The 16,516-nt window shown below is 41.0% G+C and overlaps 3 protein-coding genes across 49 annotated transcripts; 1 reads left to right on the top strand and 2 right to left on the bottom strand.

Annotated features, from left to right (window-relative positions):
- The first annotated feature begins 11 nt into the window (after positions 1 to 11).
- LOC110180046 (uncharacterized) lies at positions 12 to 1,611 on the top strand. The gene has a single exon (XM_020947666.2). The coding sequence runs from the start codon at positions 119 to 121 to the stop codon at positions 1,436 to 1,438; it is 1,320 nt and encodes a 439-aa protein (XP_020803325.2). The 5' UTR covers positions 12 to 118; the 3' UTR covers positions 1,439 to 1,611.
- Positions 1,551 to 3,301, bottom strand: p47 (NSFL1 cofactor p47). Its single transcript, XM_020947667.2, has 5 exons — positions 3,083 to 3,301; positions 2,777 to 2,991; positions 2,295 to 2,723; positions 1,884 to 2,231; positions 1,551 to 1,821 (listed from the first exon to the last, which is right to left on the bottom strand). Exons 1-5 carry the CDS (start codon positions 3,182 to 3,184, stop codon positions 1,689 to 1,691), a joined length of 1,227 nt encoding a protein of 408 aa, XP_020803326.1. The 5' UTR covers positions 3,185 to 3,301; the 3' UTR covers positions 1,551 to 1,688.
- Positions 3,302 to 3,382: 81 nt separating this feature from the next.
- On the bottom strand, positions 3,383 to 15,108 carry Aldh-III (Aldehyde dehydrogenase type III). 47 transcript variants are annotated; one of them, XR_015272826.1, is made up of 14 exons: positions 14,889 to 15,058; positions 12,664 to 12,809; positions 12,564 to 12,605; positions 10,594 to 10,700; positions 10,149 to 10,207; positions 7,292 to 7,472; positions 7,009 to 7,230; positions 6,385 to 6,548; positions 6,083 to 6,313; positions 5,827 to 6,024; positions 4,959 to 5,690; positions 4,223 to 4,358; positions 4,003 to 4,153; positions 3,383 to 3,582 (listed from the first exon to the last, which is right to left on the bottom strand). XR_015272826.1 is itself a non-coding variant. In XM_086837890.1 (14 exons), exons 2-14 carry the CDS (start codon positions 12,719 to 12,721, stop codon positions 3,565 to 3,567), a joined length of 1,686 nt encoding a protein of 561 aa, XP_086694016.1. In that variant the 5' UTR covers positions 12,722 to 12,809; positions 14,889 to 15,108; the 3' UTR covers positions 3,383 to 3,564. The 47 variants fall into 47 exon arrangements, 44 of the variants coding, with proteins under 44 accessions (XP_086694016.1, XP_020803323.2, XP_086694018.1 ...); XM_086837890.1 differs by having other exon boundaries at positions 3,383 to 3,585; positions 4,959 to 5,074; positions 14,889 to 15,108; XM_020947664.2 differs by having other exon boundaries at positions 3,383 to 3,836; positions 5,575 to 5,690.
- Between the last annotated feature and the right edge of the window lie 1,408 nt (positions 15,109 to 16,516).

The raw sequence follows: 16,516 nt of genomic DNA, 5'->3' as shown, positions 1-16,516 counted from the left end.
AAGCTAGGGATGGATAAAATATTCGCTAATATATCGATATAAATCGAACAGCTGTTTTGGCCCTAGCCAATATTTACTATTTTAATTTTAATTTTAAAACGGATTAACGGCTGAGAAAATGCGCAAGTACCAACAACTCGTGTTGCTCCTGATTTCCTGCCTAAGCGTCTGCATCCTGCTGATGTACAAGACGGAGAACAACCGCTTGAAATATGTGCTCAAGTATGTGAACTTCTTTGGACGGAACGATGCCGCTGTGCTGCGCCGCCTGGAAAATGGGACCAAGGAGGAGGTTCCGCAGGCGTCTCTGTGGCGTCCCCTGCCCGTGTGGCAGATGATTGGCGACAACTTCCATGCCTACTCCGCCTACTGGGTGCGGAATGAGCTGGTGGCCGGCGGCGAAGCCCATGTTCTGGTGGTCGGGAAAAGAGGAGCTGTCGTGGACTTCCGATGCAGTTTGGAGCTGCTTAGCGGCCGGAGTGTGCAGGGGAAGTTTCGCTTTCAGCGCGACTCAATCGAGAGTATGGTGGTGGACGACAAGTCCTCTAACTTTACCAACTACCATTTCTTCTGCCAAGTGAGCCGGGATTTCGGACAGCCGGGCGGCGTCTCATTTACGGACATCACGACAACCAAGAGCCCGGTGAAGCTGCGCCTGCGCAACTTGAAACCCGAAATGAAGACTGATTCCATGGCAGCGCCGAGCGCTCCCGTTCGCCTGCCTGCCACAATTTGCGTGGATTTGGTGGGCTTCAATATGAGCTCCCGGTTCGCCCGGAACGAGAACGCCCTGCTGCAGTTCTTCCTGTTTCACCAGGCCATAGGCATAGAGCAGTTTTTAGTCTACAACTATGATGCCCTGCCCGACGAGGTGATTCGTCTGTTAGACCGCACCAATATCCATCTGTACGCGATGCCATTCAACTTTCCCTTCCGCCAAGGAAACGCGACGGCTGCCAGGGTGCGTCAGCTGCTCCATACCGACTGCCTGTTGAGGAACGTGAACCACGCCACCTTCACAATTCTGCTCCGACCGAATGAGGTGTTCTTCCCCAACGCCCGCCTGACTTCCGCTCAGGCGAAGGGATCACTGCAGCAGCAGTTGCGTCACTTCTCAACCGAAACAACCAGCTTCGAGCTGGCCACCATGGCCGTGTGCTATGACGAGCGCAAGAAGCTCCTGCCCGACAATGTCCAGTACGATCCGGAGCGAAGGGCCCCATACAAAACACTGCTCAAACGGCTGGAGCTACCGCCTGCCCAGCTATTGGCCAGCACCGCCGAGGTGGAGCTCTCACTCTCCACCGGATTCGTGCACCGGTACGTGGACTGTGAGCATGTGGGCAGCGACGGGCTGCACGACTGGCGCAACGGTGTGCGGCAGGACTTTATGGAACACATCAACGTACTGCGCAATGAGGTGGACCTACTCATCTAAGTTATTATAGCCTAACCATTTTGTAGCCTTTAGTTTGAGATTGTAAATGTAGCTCTTAATTTGAGAGATTACTTGACTGCCATAGTAAAGCGAAGAGGAGAATGTACACATGTTTGTGCTTTGTAATATATAATAGACACTTATAGTCCTAGATTCGGCCCGAATGTACCAAATCCTGCTTTATTAATTCATAATAGTCGACCCGCTCATCCAGTCATTGGGAGAGCTCTTCGCGTACTTAGCCTAGGGGTTACTTGAGGCGCTGCATGAGTGCGGCGTTCTTGAGGCCAGCCTTCTCGATGGTGGAGTTGTCGTCGCTCAGTTCGCGAGTGGGGAACGAGGACACCAAGATAAAGTTACTGGTTGAGTACTGAGGGCGTGCTCTGAAAATCGTAATAGAAGATTAATCAGTTGCCAGAATCAGCCAGAAAATCTCATAAATTACGTTCGGATGAAGCGACGGATGTCGGAGACCGTGTGGGACATATTAAATTGCGCAGCTAGACGCGATCCATCCGCCAGCCGAATCTGCAGTGTGGTGGACGGCGCTTCGGAATTCAAGTTGATGGCATCACGGGCACTGGCCTCCTGATTGGCGGCATCATCAGGCGACAATGTAGCTGCTGGAACTGATGGCGATTCGGTGACCACATTGGCCACTGGGCTGCCCAGCTTCTGGCCCGATCCCTTGAAGGTTAGAGGCGCGGCTTGGCGCTTAAAGTCCTCATGGCGATGGTCCTCCACATCCACATTGACCATGCGGCCCATCTCCAGCAGCTCCTGTGGAATTTCCCTACAAAAGTAAGAGAAAATTAAGCTGAATCCTTAAAATGTTTTAAAGAGAAATCACTCTTACCCGCGCATGACAGTCTCAAGGAATTCCTTGTTCTGGGGATCATCATAGTGACGCAGCTCGCCGCCATCAATAGAGAAGCCCTGGCTCCAGAGCTTCAGCACCACCACAGGCTTGTTCTCGCCCCCTTGTGGAGGCCTGCTGGTTCCCACAGCGGTGTGATCATTGTCGGTCATGCCCAGTCGCATGCCTTGGCCCCAGACGTTGCCACCACCGGCGCTACTGCTGCCGGCACTGCTGGTGGACGGACCCACCTCGGCGATATTCTGCTCCTGTGCCGAGCGCATCATGTCGGTCAGCTGCTCGCGGAAATTCTTGCGCTTCGGCGGTCCCAGAACCTGTTGTCCAGAACGATCCGAGCCACCGGCATAGAAGGCTTGCTGTTCATCGTCGCTCGACGGCTCCTTGGACATGTCGCTTAGTGTGGCGAATCTAAAGGGAAATTTGGGATATTATAAAGCAGACAAAGTGCTATTTTCGCTTACTTTGGCTTGGCCTTTGGTCCCGGCGGTGCTACATCAGCAGAACCTGAAGCGGCGGTACTGGTGCTCTTGGGAGCGGACTTCGCCGATGACGTCCCAGCTGCTGCCGGCGCTGCTGTGCTCGAAGTGGGTTTCGGAGCTGGATTGTCGGCATGCCCAACTGTTTGTGCCGGCGGCGGCAAGTCCGCCTGGGTGCTCCAGTAATTGCCCAAAGCTTGCTGAAATCAAAAAGGGCATCCATCACTTGTCGTTGCAATTGCGCTGCATCATTGTTGTTGTCTTCGTCGGTGCCGGCGAAAGAAAGCTTACCTCTATGTCCCAGTCGCAGCTGGTCAGGTAGAAACGTGCCACGTTCTCGTCCGTTCCGGTTATTTCTATAAATTGTGCAATCAACTCGTCGTGTGATGCCATTTTGTGTTGTTTTTAAATGAAATTTTTTTGTCTGAGAAAGTGATTGACAAAAAATTGCAACCTTCAGTGTGACCTTACAAAAATAGGAGTTAAATATCGGCCGGTATGTGATATGGCCAAAACAGTGTTGGCAAGCGCTCGAACTTGGCTAGACCTGGTCCCACTAACTTGCTTATTTAAAAATTCAAAATCATTATGCAGAGTTTTTGTTTTGTTTTTATTTGTCGTACAGTGTAAGCATTCACAATATTTATTAAATAGCAACTAAATAACAATAACTATTTTAATGTGTATAACGAAATATCCAAAGCTTTACATCACCCACCGAATTGCAGTATAAAAAGTAAAAATGTTTTTTGGGTTTTGGTTTCTTGTTTTCTCTAATCAGTTGTTGAGCTCTGCTGAAAGTATATTAAAAAGTAAACAAATTTTATTTAATTAATTTTAAATAAAAAGAAAAAGTTATGTCCCATTTTAATCGTGTTGTGAATGTGTAATGTTAGTTAGGTGAGAATGCCCAAGAAAGAAACTCGCTCTGAGCTTATACATTAATTTATTGCAAACAATTCCAAATGTAATGTTGATTAAACTTCACTGGCGCAGGCACTGCGTTCATCTCCGGGCATCCTTCTTCTTAGCGCGACAGCTTGCCCTGGAAATATGCGGATTAGGAGGAGTGTGGCGTGTCGTTTAAGCGAGTTTTGTTTGTTCCCAAGTGACGTGTGCGTGTTTTATTTCGTTGCATGAAAGATAATTGTACGTTTTAATGGGCTCCCAAGTTGGCGACTGGTGTCGGGCTTACACAATACCTTTCTTACCTGCATGTAGAAGTTGGCCAGAACCGTAAGACCAACGCCTAAGCCCAGGGCCAAAACGTGACTCAAGTGCAGGTTGGGCAGCGGACGGCGCTTGCGCAGCAGGAACGAGAGCAGTGATCCTTTGCGGTCCGAGTAGGGAGGATAACGTGCCCTTGAAAGAAGGTAATTTTGTAAGATATTATAAATTAACGATTCTTTAACTAAAGTCAGTTCAACTTACGATGCCAACTTCTCGCCAAAGGCCGATAGATCCTTGCCCAGGCAAGATTTCTTGTGTGTGAAGGTATCGAAGCCATATTTACCATGATAGCTGCCCATTCCACTCATACCTACGCCTCCAAAGGGCAGAACATCAACTAAAGAAGGGAGGGGAATTTTTATTAATTTTGCTACCTATAGAAGAATATATTTAGTAAATAATTAAGTCGTCACAATTTTCCTTGAGGATTTGTGTATTTCGACTTCATTATTTGCAAAATAAAATATATAATACCCTTAAAATAGCAAAAATTGAGCTAAAACTTATTAGACTAAACATTAATACATAAGTTAACCCTCACCCAAGTTTTTAAATTTTATTAGCTGTCACCACCAACAACTTTTAGCACTCTTAATAATGATTTATTACTTGCAATTACTTATCCAAGCGTATAAGTGTTAAATAAGCAAAAAATACATATAAATAAATACAAGCTGAATCCGAGAAACCAATAAAACCCAGTGAGCTTTCAATAAATATTCAAAACAAAGTGCATAGTATATGTATACTTGGTCGTTTTTCGTTTTTGGGCTGTCATTATCCGTGTTTTCCCTGTATTTGCATTTCAAATATTGATCGGAGAGTGTGGCTATTACAGAAATATTCAAGTGTTTAAAACCCCATAACAAAAATGGTGCATTACAGAAAAAAAAATAGATATCTCTTAATTAGAGTATATACATTATAGCGAAAATACCTCCACAGTGCATTATAGTTTCGTTGCTGCAGAATCCGCCGCTGGTTGTATTCGTCCTGAACTCTTTAACTAGCTTATTCGAGTTGGAGAACACGTAAATAACAAGTGGTTTCTCTCTGATTACGGCGGAGGAATAGGTGGAAAAGGGTATAAATATGGATTAAGTACGATCAGCATCGTTAAAGGACTAACAAGGGAATTAAACAGGCATTAAAAAGACAAACATAGCAGATCTGTCTTAAATAATTTAGAACTATAACCAATAAAAACATGAAACAGATCTGCTGATCAATGATATATGTGTACATATAAATGCATGAACAATATGTAATGACTAGTGTACAGGGGCTATTGTTCGAAATTGACCTTCTAAATCAGCATCTACAACAAGGTAGGGGCTAAACAGGAACAATTAGAGTCACCATCACCAGGTAAAAAGATATACAAAGTTAACAGACAGAAGAAGAGCAATAATAACAGGTTCCGTTTCCGTTGGGAGGGACTTGGGAGACACCAAAACCGTAGAGTAGCAAGCAACGGGCTGTAGCCGCATATATACACATCCACTTCCACTAGCATCTCACTCGTTGGGGATTGATTTATATCGCTTTCTTACCGGCATAATGCATTATCGTATCGTTCACGCACAGTCCGCCCGACTGGGTGCCGTTTATGAACAGATTCTGAACCTCTGTTTCCGATGTGAAAATATACAGGACAAGTGGACTCTCTCTAAAGAGGAAAACATTGCGAATCGGACATATTTTGGTTTTTGTAATTGTTTGGTTGTTATGAGCAGGAGGAGGACGAGATTGATGATGAGACTAAGGACAAAGGGTCTCTACAAATCGACTCCGAACTGGCATACCTGGCATTGATGAACTTAATGGCATCGTAGGCACTCTCCACGGTGAAAATAGGCAAGATGGGGCCGAAGATCTCTTCCTCCATGATGGGATCGTTGTCTTTAACGTCCACCAGGATGGTGGGCTCAATAAAACGCTCACTGGCATCGTATTTGCCGCCAACGGCAACGCGTCCCGACTTCATCAGACCGAGAAGGCGTCTGCAATGAAACCAGGAAATCATTACTTGAGATCCCTCGATCTATCGATCCCTCTTACTGAAAGTTATTGACATTGATAATGCGACTGAGATCCGGACTGCTCTGGATATTGTCGCCATACCACTCCTTCAGAACCTCCTTGGCCTCGGCAATGAACTTGTCCTGCACCTCCTTGGAGCACAGAATGTAATCGGGAGCAATGCAGGTCTGGCCGCAGTTGATAAGCTTGCCCCACAGGATACGCTTGACGGCTGTGCGCAGCTCCACCGACTTGTCAATGTAACAGGGGCTGAAAATAAGAGAGAGTATTGTTGTCTAAGTGGAGATCGAGGCAGGGCATGAGCTCGGGCTCGTGCTCACCTTTTGCCACCCAGCTCCAAGGTAGTGGGGGTCAAGTGCTTGTTGGCTGCCGCATGGATGATCTTGCCGACGCGCGTGGAGCCGGTGTAGAAGATGTAGTCGAAGCGTTGGTTAAGCAGCTCGGCGGTCTCAGTGGGTCCGCCGCAGACAACTGGATAGCAGTCCTAAAAAGAGAAGGATAAGGAGTTCGGTTACCCAAAGGTTGACAGTTTCCTGAAACTCTTGTTCATTTTTATGGTAATATTTTAATGTCATCTCACTTTTAACTTCACGTCTTTATAACTTGTTTTAAAATACAATTTCAATCATAAAAAAAACTTAATCAGTTTGCAAATGTGACAGCGCTCTAAGTTATGGAGTTTCTGCGCTGCATCTTAATTTTATTTATAAATATTTATGCATGTTACTGCGCTGCCGTTTAAGTGAACCTGTTTAAGCTTAACTTCATGTGATAGTCTTTAGATAATCTTACAATTTCTATTTCTAGTTTTACAGATATCTCAAAAGATCTAAAGAAACTTCTCGTGCTTGCCATAAGCTAAAAGGTTTAGGAATAAACATCAACTTTAACGTTAGTTGAAGAATTTCGCGCTTAGTCAAGTTCAACAAATGACTCAGACTCACATTATCCAAATACTTTGGAATGACATCGGCAATGAACTTGGCGCAGTTGGCGGCAATCTCGCTGGGCTTGATCACCACGCAGTTTCCGGCGGCAATAGCTGAGGCCACCGGCACCAGGAGCAGCTGCAGCGGATAGTTCCAGGCGCCGATAACTAGGACAACGCCAAAGGGATCATTGTAGATTTGGACATCGTCCATCAGGTTGACAAACGGCTTGGATGGCTGGAAATAATCATAAAGATGTGAGTTTCGAGTTGAGAGTTTTAAAAGTGTCCAAGCTCACCTTATCGGACTGAACCCAATCATCCAGATGGAACAGAATGTGCTTGATGTCGTTCTTCATGAACTCGGTCTCGACAATGAGACTCTCCTGCTTGGGACGCCGCAAATCCGCCTCCAAGGCGCTGATAATCTCGTTCTCGTGCTCCTCATAGCAACGCAACAGGCTCTCCAGCTGCTTGCGTCTGATCCGGAGACGGAGACGTGGACGTAGACGTAGATGTAGACAAAAACGAAATCCAAGAAACGAAAATAATTAATGGACAAATGATGATGATGATGGGACAAGTTCCGCGGTAGAAGTGCGAAGCAAAGACCAAAACAAAATCAATACTAATCACAATGCACGAGAGCTCGCTTGGCGCTTAGCGCTGGACGCTTGACGCTTGGGGAAGGTCAATGTTAGCTTTACGGCCGGTTATGTGATTCTACGATTCTGCGATTCTCTGGTGACTCAACTCCGGGTCTCGGGGCTCGGGGCTCGGAGCCCGGGCCAATTACTCTGTATAGAACCGTGTAAACCGGCTTGACAACCCGCTGCTGTCTGTGCTGATCTACATTGATCAGGCCAATATGAGGAGGTGATAATGCCCCCTGGAGGAGAAGGCCGTCAAGGTGATCCGCAGCAGCAGCAGCAGCAGGTGAACAGCCCCCCGAGGTGCACTTGCAATTGAATTGAATTATTTGCTCATGACAAACGTAAAACCATATAAGCGGACAAACCACCGATCGCCGATCGCTGTGAATATAAATAAAGCAATTAGCCGCACCGTGTCCGATTCACTAAGTCATATTCCAACTACAGACGGGCTTCCCTATACCACCCTTTATATAATTGCATAACTTGAACTAAATTGGGTGTTGAATCGGGTTAATATGCTTATTTTACGTTGATTGTATAGATTTTAAACGAGGGAATTTCAATTTATGGAAATATCGAAGCTAGGTTTGATTTTTGAAAGCCAAAAAACCCTTAGAATACCTTACGAAACTGAGAGGGATATTGCTACCAAACATTTACCCTACGAACTTCGAGTTCTACCCAAAGTCACCTTTATTAAAACTTTAACCGAGCCAAGTTCCATTTTATGAAAGCCCGACTGTATCTGTATTTTTATTTGTATATCTGGCAAAATGTATTTAAATATAATCAAAGGCCTGCGCAGTGGAATAGATAGAAGTGGCCAGCTAGGCTAGAGCTAGAGCTAGAGCTAGAGGCGAAAAACAGTCATAGAACGTGTTCATTTGTTCGAAACTATTTGGAAAGATCATGGAATTAAACGGCCGTCAGCCTTGGGCTGAGATTCTTCCGCACTTCCGTTTCACACTTTGCACACTCAAAGAAACTATCGGAATATCTATCGCCTGTTCTTCTATTTCTTCTATTATTTCTCGACATTTTTCGCCTATTAACATATCCAAAGGCGAGTGTCAGTGTTGCGTGCTTGTGTTTTTTTATTTTTATTGTTTACTGTTATATGGGAAGGGGGAAATAGCAATTATTCCGACAGAGACAGAAACGAATCCAGTCCGACGTAGTCTAATTGCATTCAAAGTACAACGACTGGACGAAGTCAGAGTTCCCGCATTAATGCATATCGGATTGTAGAACAGAGTCTATATATAACTGGAGACTTTGGAATTTCCCCGTATGAATTGGCTGCTATCGCCACTCCTTATCATCTCGCGGTCTGGAAAGCTCGGCGGGAGCGGCAACGTGGGTTCAAGGGTCAAAGCTTTTGTGGGAAAACTCTGGCTGGAATTGAGATCACTTGATCACGCTCGCCTCTCATATGCCGAAATGGAACAATAAAAACGAAAAGCAGAGCTATTACCTTGCCACAAAGACGAGATCGTCATATTTCGGTTAGGCCATGGTAATAACCGCATGTAACGCGATGGCAATATAAACATGATTATGATTATGGTACAGTGAATATCGGTGGGAGGAAACTGTAGGTACAATTTTTAGAAAACCCAAAAATAGTTCACTTTTGAAAATGGTCCTTTGTTTTTCTAAACAACAACAAAAAATATAGGAAACTAACTACAGGAAGTCAAAGTTTATATATATTGCAGTTTGCTATAAATTATAGGATCGAATAGGAAATTACAGCTTAACATATTTGAATTCCTTGAATCAAAATTTGTCAATATTTTTGTATGACAATTTTTTGTATAAATCAATTCTTCAAAAACTCATAACTCCGCCAAAATAGCCTTAATTTCAATTCGGAAAGTTGTCTTATGCTAGTTTTTATTAGGGCAATAAATCTGCGTACTCAAACAAAAATGTAAAAAAATCATAAATTTTCCTATTTTTAGGGTTTTTAATGATGTAACCCCTTATAAAATTAAAAAAAAATTGTCAAAAATTTATTTTTTTCCTTCATGCCCAGAAAGATTCGCCTATTGATGCTGATCAAGAATATATATGGTTTATAGGGTCGGAAACGACTCCTTCACTGATTTACAAGCTTTTGACTAAAATGATAATAGCCTGCTTGGGTAAAATAAAGAAAATATTTTTTAAAAAACCTGATGCAACTCTACAAGAATCCATAAAAGCATTCAACTTAAATTTGCAATCAAATATGGCAAACTTATAATGGAAATATTAAATGGAAAAGGCACTAAAATCTTGTATGTTTAAGATTACCATAATCAAATAAATTTAGACAAAACCATTTAAGGAGTTCCACGGATATCATTCACCCTGAATTTTAACCCACTTTTCAGAGCTTCGCTCAACCCCGATTAGTTACTGTAATTAACAAAAGCAACTCGGCAAAAACTACTCATTAATGCCATGAGAAGAAGCGCTGTCCAAAAACTTTGGAAATTTATCGTTCAAAACTTACCGAAAGTTGACGTTCCTGGTCTTTCCACTGGAAAAGGCAAGGCGGGCGCGTTGCAACGTCTGGTCGTTGTTGTTGTTGTTGTTGGTCATCGTAATTGGTGTTTCAGGTGTAGTTTGTTGTTGTTTTTGGTTGGAAGGAGGCGGCGGTGGAGGCGCAACAGGTTGGTTTTTCACATTCGCAATAGCAACATGCAACACGCATACATAGGGAGGATAACGACGGAACGGCGAAAACAAAAAATTCAAATAAAAATCAAATCAAACAAAATAAGGCGCTTAATGTTCGTTACGTGCACGGAGTTCGTATGTTTGTGTGTGTGTGTCAGTCTGTGTAGGTGTGTTAGTCGGTCTCTGTGAGTGTGTGTCAGTTAATAATCTGTATTTTTTTCTCGCTTGCCCTGCACTTGCAATGTATGTATTGCCTAATTGGTCTGCTGGACACTCACATCGTCGAAATTGGCCATTCTGTCGGATTCGGAAAGATCCTGCTGTTGTTGTTGCTGCTGCTGAGATGCTGCGAAGATTCCAATGTCTTGACTTTCAGTTTCTGGTTCTGCGTGTTTTTTTCGGATTGGAGAAACCGGGAGAAGGAGAAACAAAGATGGGGTAAGAGGGGGAGGTTACACTGAGAAACGTAAACAACACTGACACTCTTTCACTTTCGTTCGCATCTACCGCTTTTTATTGTTTAGCTTTCTTGCGTTTATTTGTTGTTTAAATTACATATATGTGTACTTTATGCGCCGGACGACGGACGACGCGCTTCACAACCGCTCGCCAACGAATATAAAAATAAACTTAAACTTCATCCTAAAGCTCGCCTTATAAAAACTTATAAAATATCAATATATCGCAATATTTTGTTTGCCTAAATATCGATGGTGCGATATTTTTTAGTATTATCAATGCTGTTAAGAACATGCTGCTATTTAACATTTTACATCTTACACGTCTAGATAACGATTTACACGTTTACAGCTACATTGGATAGAATTTTTGCCTTTGGGATAAGAATTCTCGCCCTTAGAGTGGAATTTATTAACAGATCTGCTCTCACCCAGACAGAAAAAGCGTCAATTAACAAATTCTGTTGTTAGCTGCCGGGTGTCGGTCGGTTGTTGAGTCGATCTATGTTATTTTGTTTGCCCAAATACCGATGTTGCGGTATTTTTTTATATGCTGTTATTTAACATTTTACATCAAACAAATGTAGATAACCATTTTACGTTCGTAATATGGGATTTTTCTAGCTCTGTGAGCCAGCGGAATTGTTTAAAAAAATAAAGTAAGAAAAAAACTTGTTAATTTAATCTGTATCTTTTTTTTAGATAAATTATTTCATTAAATTGTTGTGCCGGACAGTTAAAATCAGTAGCCAAGCGGTTTGAGACGCGGCTGACGTTGGCTAGTGTTGGTAATGCTACCAAAACTCTCTTGTAAGAGCGGTAAATTTAAATATTCCGAATATAATAAGCACTTAGTTTAGAAATTCTAAAACGAAAAACCAGCACTGATTGTTTTAGAGTTTAAGTCACCCTCTAATAATATATTGGCTTAAATTGCAAGCTATTAAGCTGCTTCTACAAAATTAGCATTTCAAGTTATTTTCACAGCTGGTTTTTTGCTCTTTAAAACACTTGTTTAATTGGATTTTTTAATCGCTTAGCGAATCACACACCTTTTCGAACGCAAAAGCCGGCTGCTACTGAATGGATTGTTACTCCACAAGCCCAAAATATACGAAAACACATTCGACAAGGGGCGCTGGCATTCATTATCAGTATTGTGTTTTAGTGTGTACTTTGTGTATGATCTATATACAATGCTCGATTTCGGGAGGGGAAAGTCAAGCGTGTCGGGCTGATAACGTTGTACGTACTGGACTTTTATACAAGTTTAACTTTTTTAAGCTTAATCTACCTTTATCTATTTGAGGTTTTAGCAATATTGGTAGCCAAGCAATGTATTTCTCTATATTTAATACTTCACAATGTCAACTTTAAGCGAAATGTGTGTTTATATACTGCACTTTTCCCGATTCTAAAAATTTGTGCTTGGTAACGATGATTTTGATTAAACAATTGGGCTAATTATAAAGTTGAGGGAAAGTCAGCATTAGCTGGCGGAAAGCAATTATGTATTGAAATGTAATGTTAATGTTTAAAAGATTAATTGTAAATACGTTAGATTTAATTTCTATTATGAGGGAAACCTGATGCTTATTAAAGAAGCTAGTAAGTATTTTAAATATATATGAAAATGATAGAATTAATGCTTGATTTCCTTATTATATCTAAACGTTCTAAATATCTTTAAATGCTCTACAATATAGTAGATATGGGAAGCCTCCGTAGTTATTTAATCTCGTTGGATTTTTCTTAACAATTAAATGCCATCTTGGCCTTCTCACACTTACCAATATTTATGACAGTTGTCGCAGATCGATCTCCACCATTAGCTGCAATGGGAAAAGCAATAAAAAATAGGCAAAGCCAACAGTTTAAGTTATTACTTACCATTAACCTGGCCTCCGCTGGCCTCCGGAGCTGGATTTATGGCAGTCTTGTCCTTCATTATTGAGCTCGAACTTTATAAATACTTTGTAATAACCCGAAACAAAATATGTTTCACTTCCCATGCAAAAGTGGTTGAGAAATGTCAACTGTAAGAGCGGCAAAATATTCGAAATTATGCCATCAAATATGCAAAATCGGCACAAAAGACAATTATATTTCCGTTGACTCGTGTTGTCCTTGTGGGGGGTAAAAGGAAAATCAATAGAATCGACGTCAGGCAGAGGCCCGAATTTCGAAGCTCTAAATAATGTGTATTCAACGAAACCAAAACTCAATTTAATTGTTGAAGCTATTTGAGTGTGCAAAAGTCCAGTTTTGCAGTTCGAATCCAAAATGCACTCAGCGCCATAATCAGTTTCAAGTTCAACCCGTTGCCTGTGTCGCACACTATGCGCCATACGCATAAGCCGTATTGCTCAATAGTTAATGAATTAATATGAATTAATTAACGTCCCGGCACGGGCACTTAGCACTGCAAATTTAGATGGCACACGTTTTTTTTGTATGACAACTTTTTTAGCATTCATATACATATGTACATATGAAGTAATATTTATCGAAAGTGGTGGATTGCTCGATTGCACATTTATTTTTAGAAGCAAATACAAAATGCAAAATATTCGTTGTTATCAGCAAATTGAGTCAACATTTAGCAAGGGATTTGTTTACATTTTTAAAAGCTGTGTTAAATGTGAAATAAAATAAATTTCAAAGATGGTTTACTTAAAATTCCTGTATAAAAAATATATATATAGTTCAAAGGGGAATTATTTAAATAATAAAGAAAGAACGTATATAGATACTGAAGCCTAGTATTTTCAGCAAAACAAATTTAATATTTTTGAAGAACATTTTTCTATATTGCATTTGGAAAAATCACTTTTTATTTATTTCATTTCATTTCATTCTGTAAAACCCGGCTTAGTTTTGAATTTATTTTAGCTCTGCCTTTAATTTCACTTTCATGGCAGCATCAGAGGTCGCGAATAGTCAACGCGTAAGTTGGCTAATCACAGCGATTAAATAACCGCCATGGCTCTACATACGTCCGTCCGTTGGTACTTGAAAACTGGCCTAATCTCACAGCAAAATCCACGCACGATTAAAGCCGCTAGGCAAACTGATTCCAGAGACAGACCGAGGCGAAATGGTGGCCAATTGGTAACTGACCAACCAGTGACCACTCTGGGTATCGGGCAACTGAAATCTGTGGCCGATGCAGTCCGCGGGGGCTTTAATTACACTTTCCGGCGGCGCGGCAAGGCGCGCTCCGCTCCAATTTGTATGCGCAACCCGTCACTGCACGCCGACGACGCCCGCAATTCAAAAAGCAAAGCAAAGCTAAAACAAAGTATTGAAATCGACACGCACTCGGGGGGATTGGGATGAGGACTTCGATTCCGATTCGGATTCACCTGACGCCACCGCCAAGCGCGCTTCAAACACGTCTAAACTAAACAAAAAACTGGCTAATAATTCAATGGACTCTTCGGCTCGACGCTTTTCCAGTTTTAGTTGAAGTTTTCTTTTATTTATTTATATTTTTTATGTTGCTCCGCTCTTCAGATTTAAATATTATTATTTACTTTTGGGGTTTTGGTCAGAGATGCACACCACAAATTCTAGACTCAGAGATAATGGTGATGAATGATTGGGTCTACAGTCCGACTTCTGTAACCTGAACCTAGACTGGCAATCAATCCACTTTGAGAAATACTGGTTACCTTGCAACATAGTTGTAGGATCGATTAAGAAACTGGCACCACCAACTGCCAATTAAGAAACTGGACTTACACACAATTTTTTTTTCTTGGTTTAGCAATTTTATTTGATTTTGTGACTACGACTTTTGGACTATTTTCTTTCATTTTTGCACTAAATTAATAAATAAATAAATTAAGCTGTGTCTTTGATACCAATCAAACGATATTTGCAAACAAAAATAATTATATCTTCTAATATTTTATATCTTTTCAAGACAGATGGAACTTAGCAATATAATATAATTTTTGTAGAACTTCTACTTATGGATACTAATTGAAATATGACCTAATCCAAGTTACCAATAAATCATACTCCCTGATCATGTTCTGGATCTATAAACTTGAGCAACTTGAGGTTGTTCTATTAAATACTTGAGTGGTTTATCATCCTGCATAACTCACACTTTATTTAATTAGTCTTTGGATTGTAATTACATCACTTTTGCTTAATAATTTATAGAGTTACACGGCAATGGGTAAAAATATTCGAGATCTCAACTTTTTGTTATATGTTACACGATGCGCTGCCGAATTAGGTATAGTGTGGCTTAGACTAAAGATCGTCCCGTAAATGATAATTTGTTTGCCTTTTCGAACAGCTGTTTGGAGGCTGATATAATGTGGAGGTAGAAAAACAAACAAGTAAATAAATAGACAAACACATAACCAGTTTTTAGTTTTATTTAGCATCGCATCGAACCCGAACCCTGACCATGAAAGCCGCCGGACAAGCGGACAGTCAGTGTCAGACGAAGATTGAATCGAGCAGGCACTTGGCGTGTGGAGGAGACTAATCTCTTTATACTCCAGTACACCTGAAAATTCGTATAATCGAGCCCCCGTTTAAGCCATATTCTATTGCCGTAATTAACGCGTTCTCGCGTTATTGGCTAGTCTGGACTTTGGTCAAGTTTTACTCAACTTTACTACCAGCAAAAAACCATAAAAAAAACAATTGTAAAAGTGAATTGAAATAGAGAGGTATTAGTATTTGTTCACAGAGTCAGCGCAATTTTTAAAGTCACGCAACATTCTCCATGCCACCTTATTTTCGAGTTTTCTATTTTGTTTGTATTTTGGCTTCATAAAAGACTCATTATGTCCGAGTACTTAGCAATTCCTTTTGTTATTCTAAATGGCTTGCTATTTTTTTAAACAAATACCCGAATCGCATTTGCGTTGTCTGGGGCGCTGAGATATAAATATATTTGTATAATATAGCTTAACCATGACCCAGGTTCCGGGTGTACGTGAAGGCATCTCTGACACCCATTAAGGGAGACCATTCCGCTCATGGAAACCCAATTAATAAATATTCATATTGGAAAGAACATTGAATCTTGAATCTTAACTTATAAATATATATAATACAAAGATATTAATAAAGAACATTAATGAGCTATATAGAACTACTTAACTTAAAAAACCAAACTACTTTACTAGAATTTTTTAAAATGCATAGAAAAATTCGCCTGTTGATGCTGATTAAGAATATATATGGTTTATAGGGTCGGAAACGACTCCTTCACAGTTTTTTAAGCTTCTGACTAAAGCTATAATACCATTTTTTTGTCGATATTATTTATATTTTTATATGACAATTTGTTCAACAAATCGAAGTTTAAAAAACTCATAGCTTAAACAAAAATGCATTAATTTTGATTCGGAAAGCAGCCCTATGCTAGTTTTTATTAGGGCAATAAATCTGCATCCTCATATAAAAATGTAAAAAAATCAACATTTTTGCCATTTTTAACGATGTAACCCCTTATAAAATTTGGAAAAAATTGGCAAAAATTTATTTTCTTTCCTTCATGCCCAGAAAGATTCGCCTGTTGATGCTGATCAAGAATATATATGGTTTATAGGTTGGGAAACGACTCCTTCACTATGCAGAAAACTTCTGAACAAATGTCAACACTCTTCCTAGGAATACATACTACAAAAGAGTTGTATAAATAATAAATTATCGTAACAAGTTTTATATTAATCTCTTTAACATTACCAGGAATATATGTGAGTAGTTCTTC

The sequence above is a fragment of the Drosophila serrata genome, unplaced genomic scaffold, assembly GCF_035046125.1.
Source record: "Drosophila serrata isolate PLE 108 unplaced genomic scaffold, ASM3504612v1 contig_334, whole genome shotgun sequence".
NCBI lineage: Eukaryota > Metazoa > Arthropoda > Insecta > Diptera > Drosophilidae > Drosophila > Drosophila serrata.
Note: the sequence above shows the minus strand (reverse complement) of the source record. Positions and strands in the feature narration are given on the sequence as shown.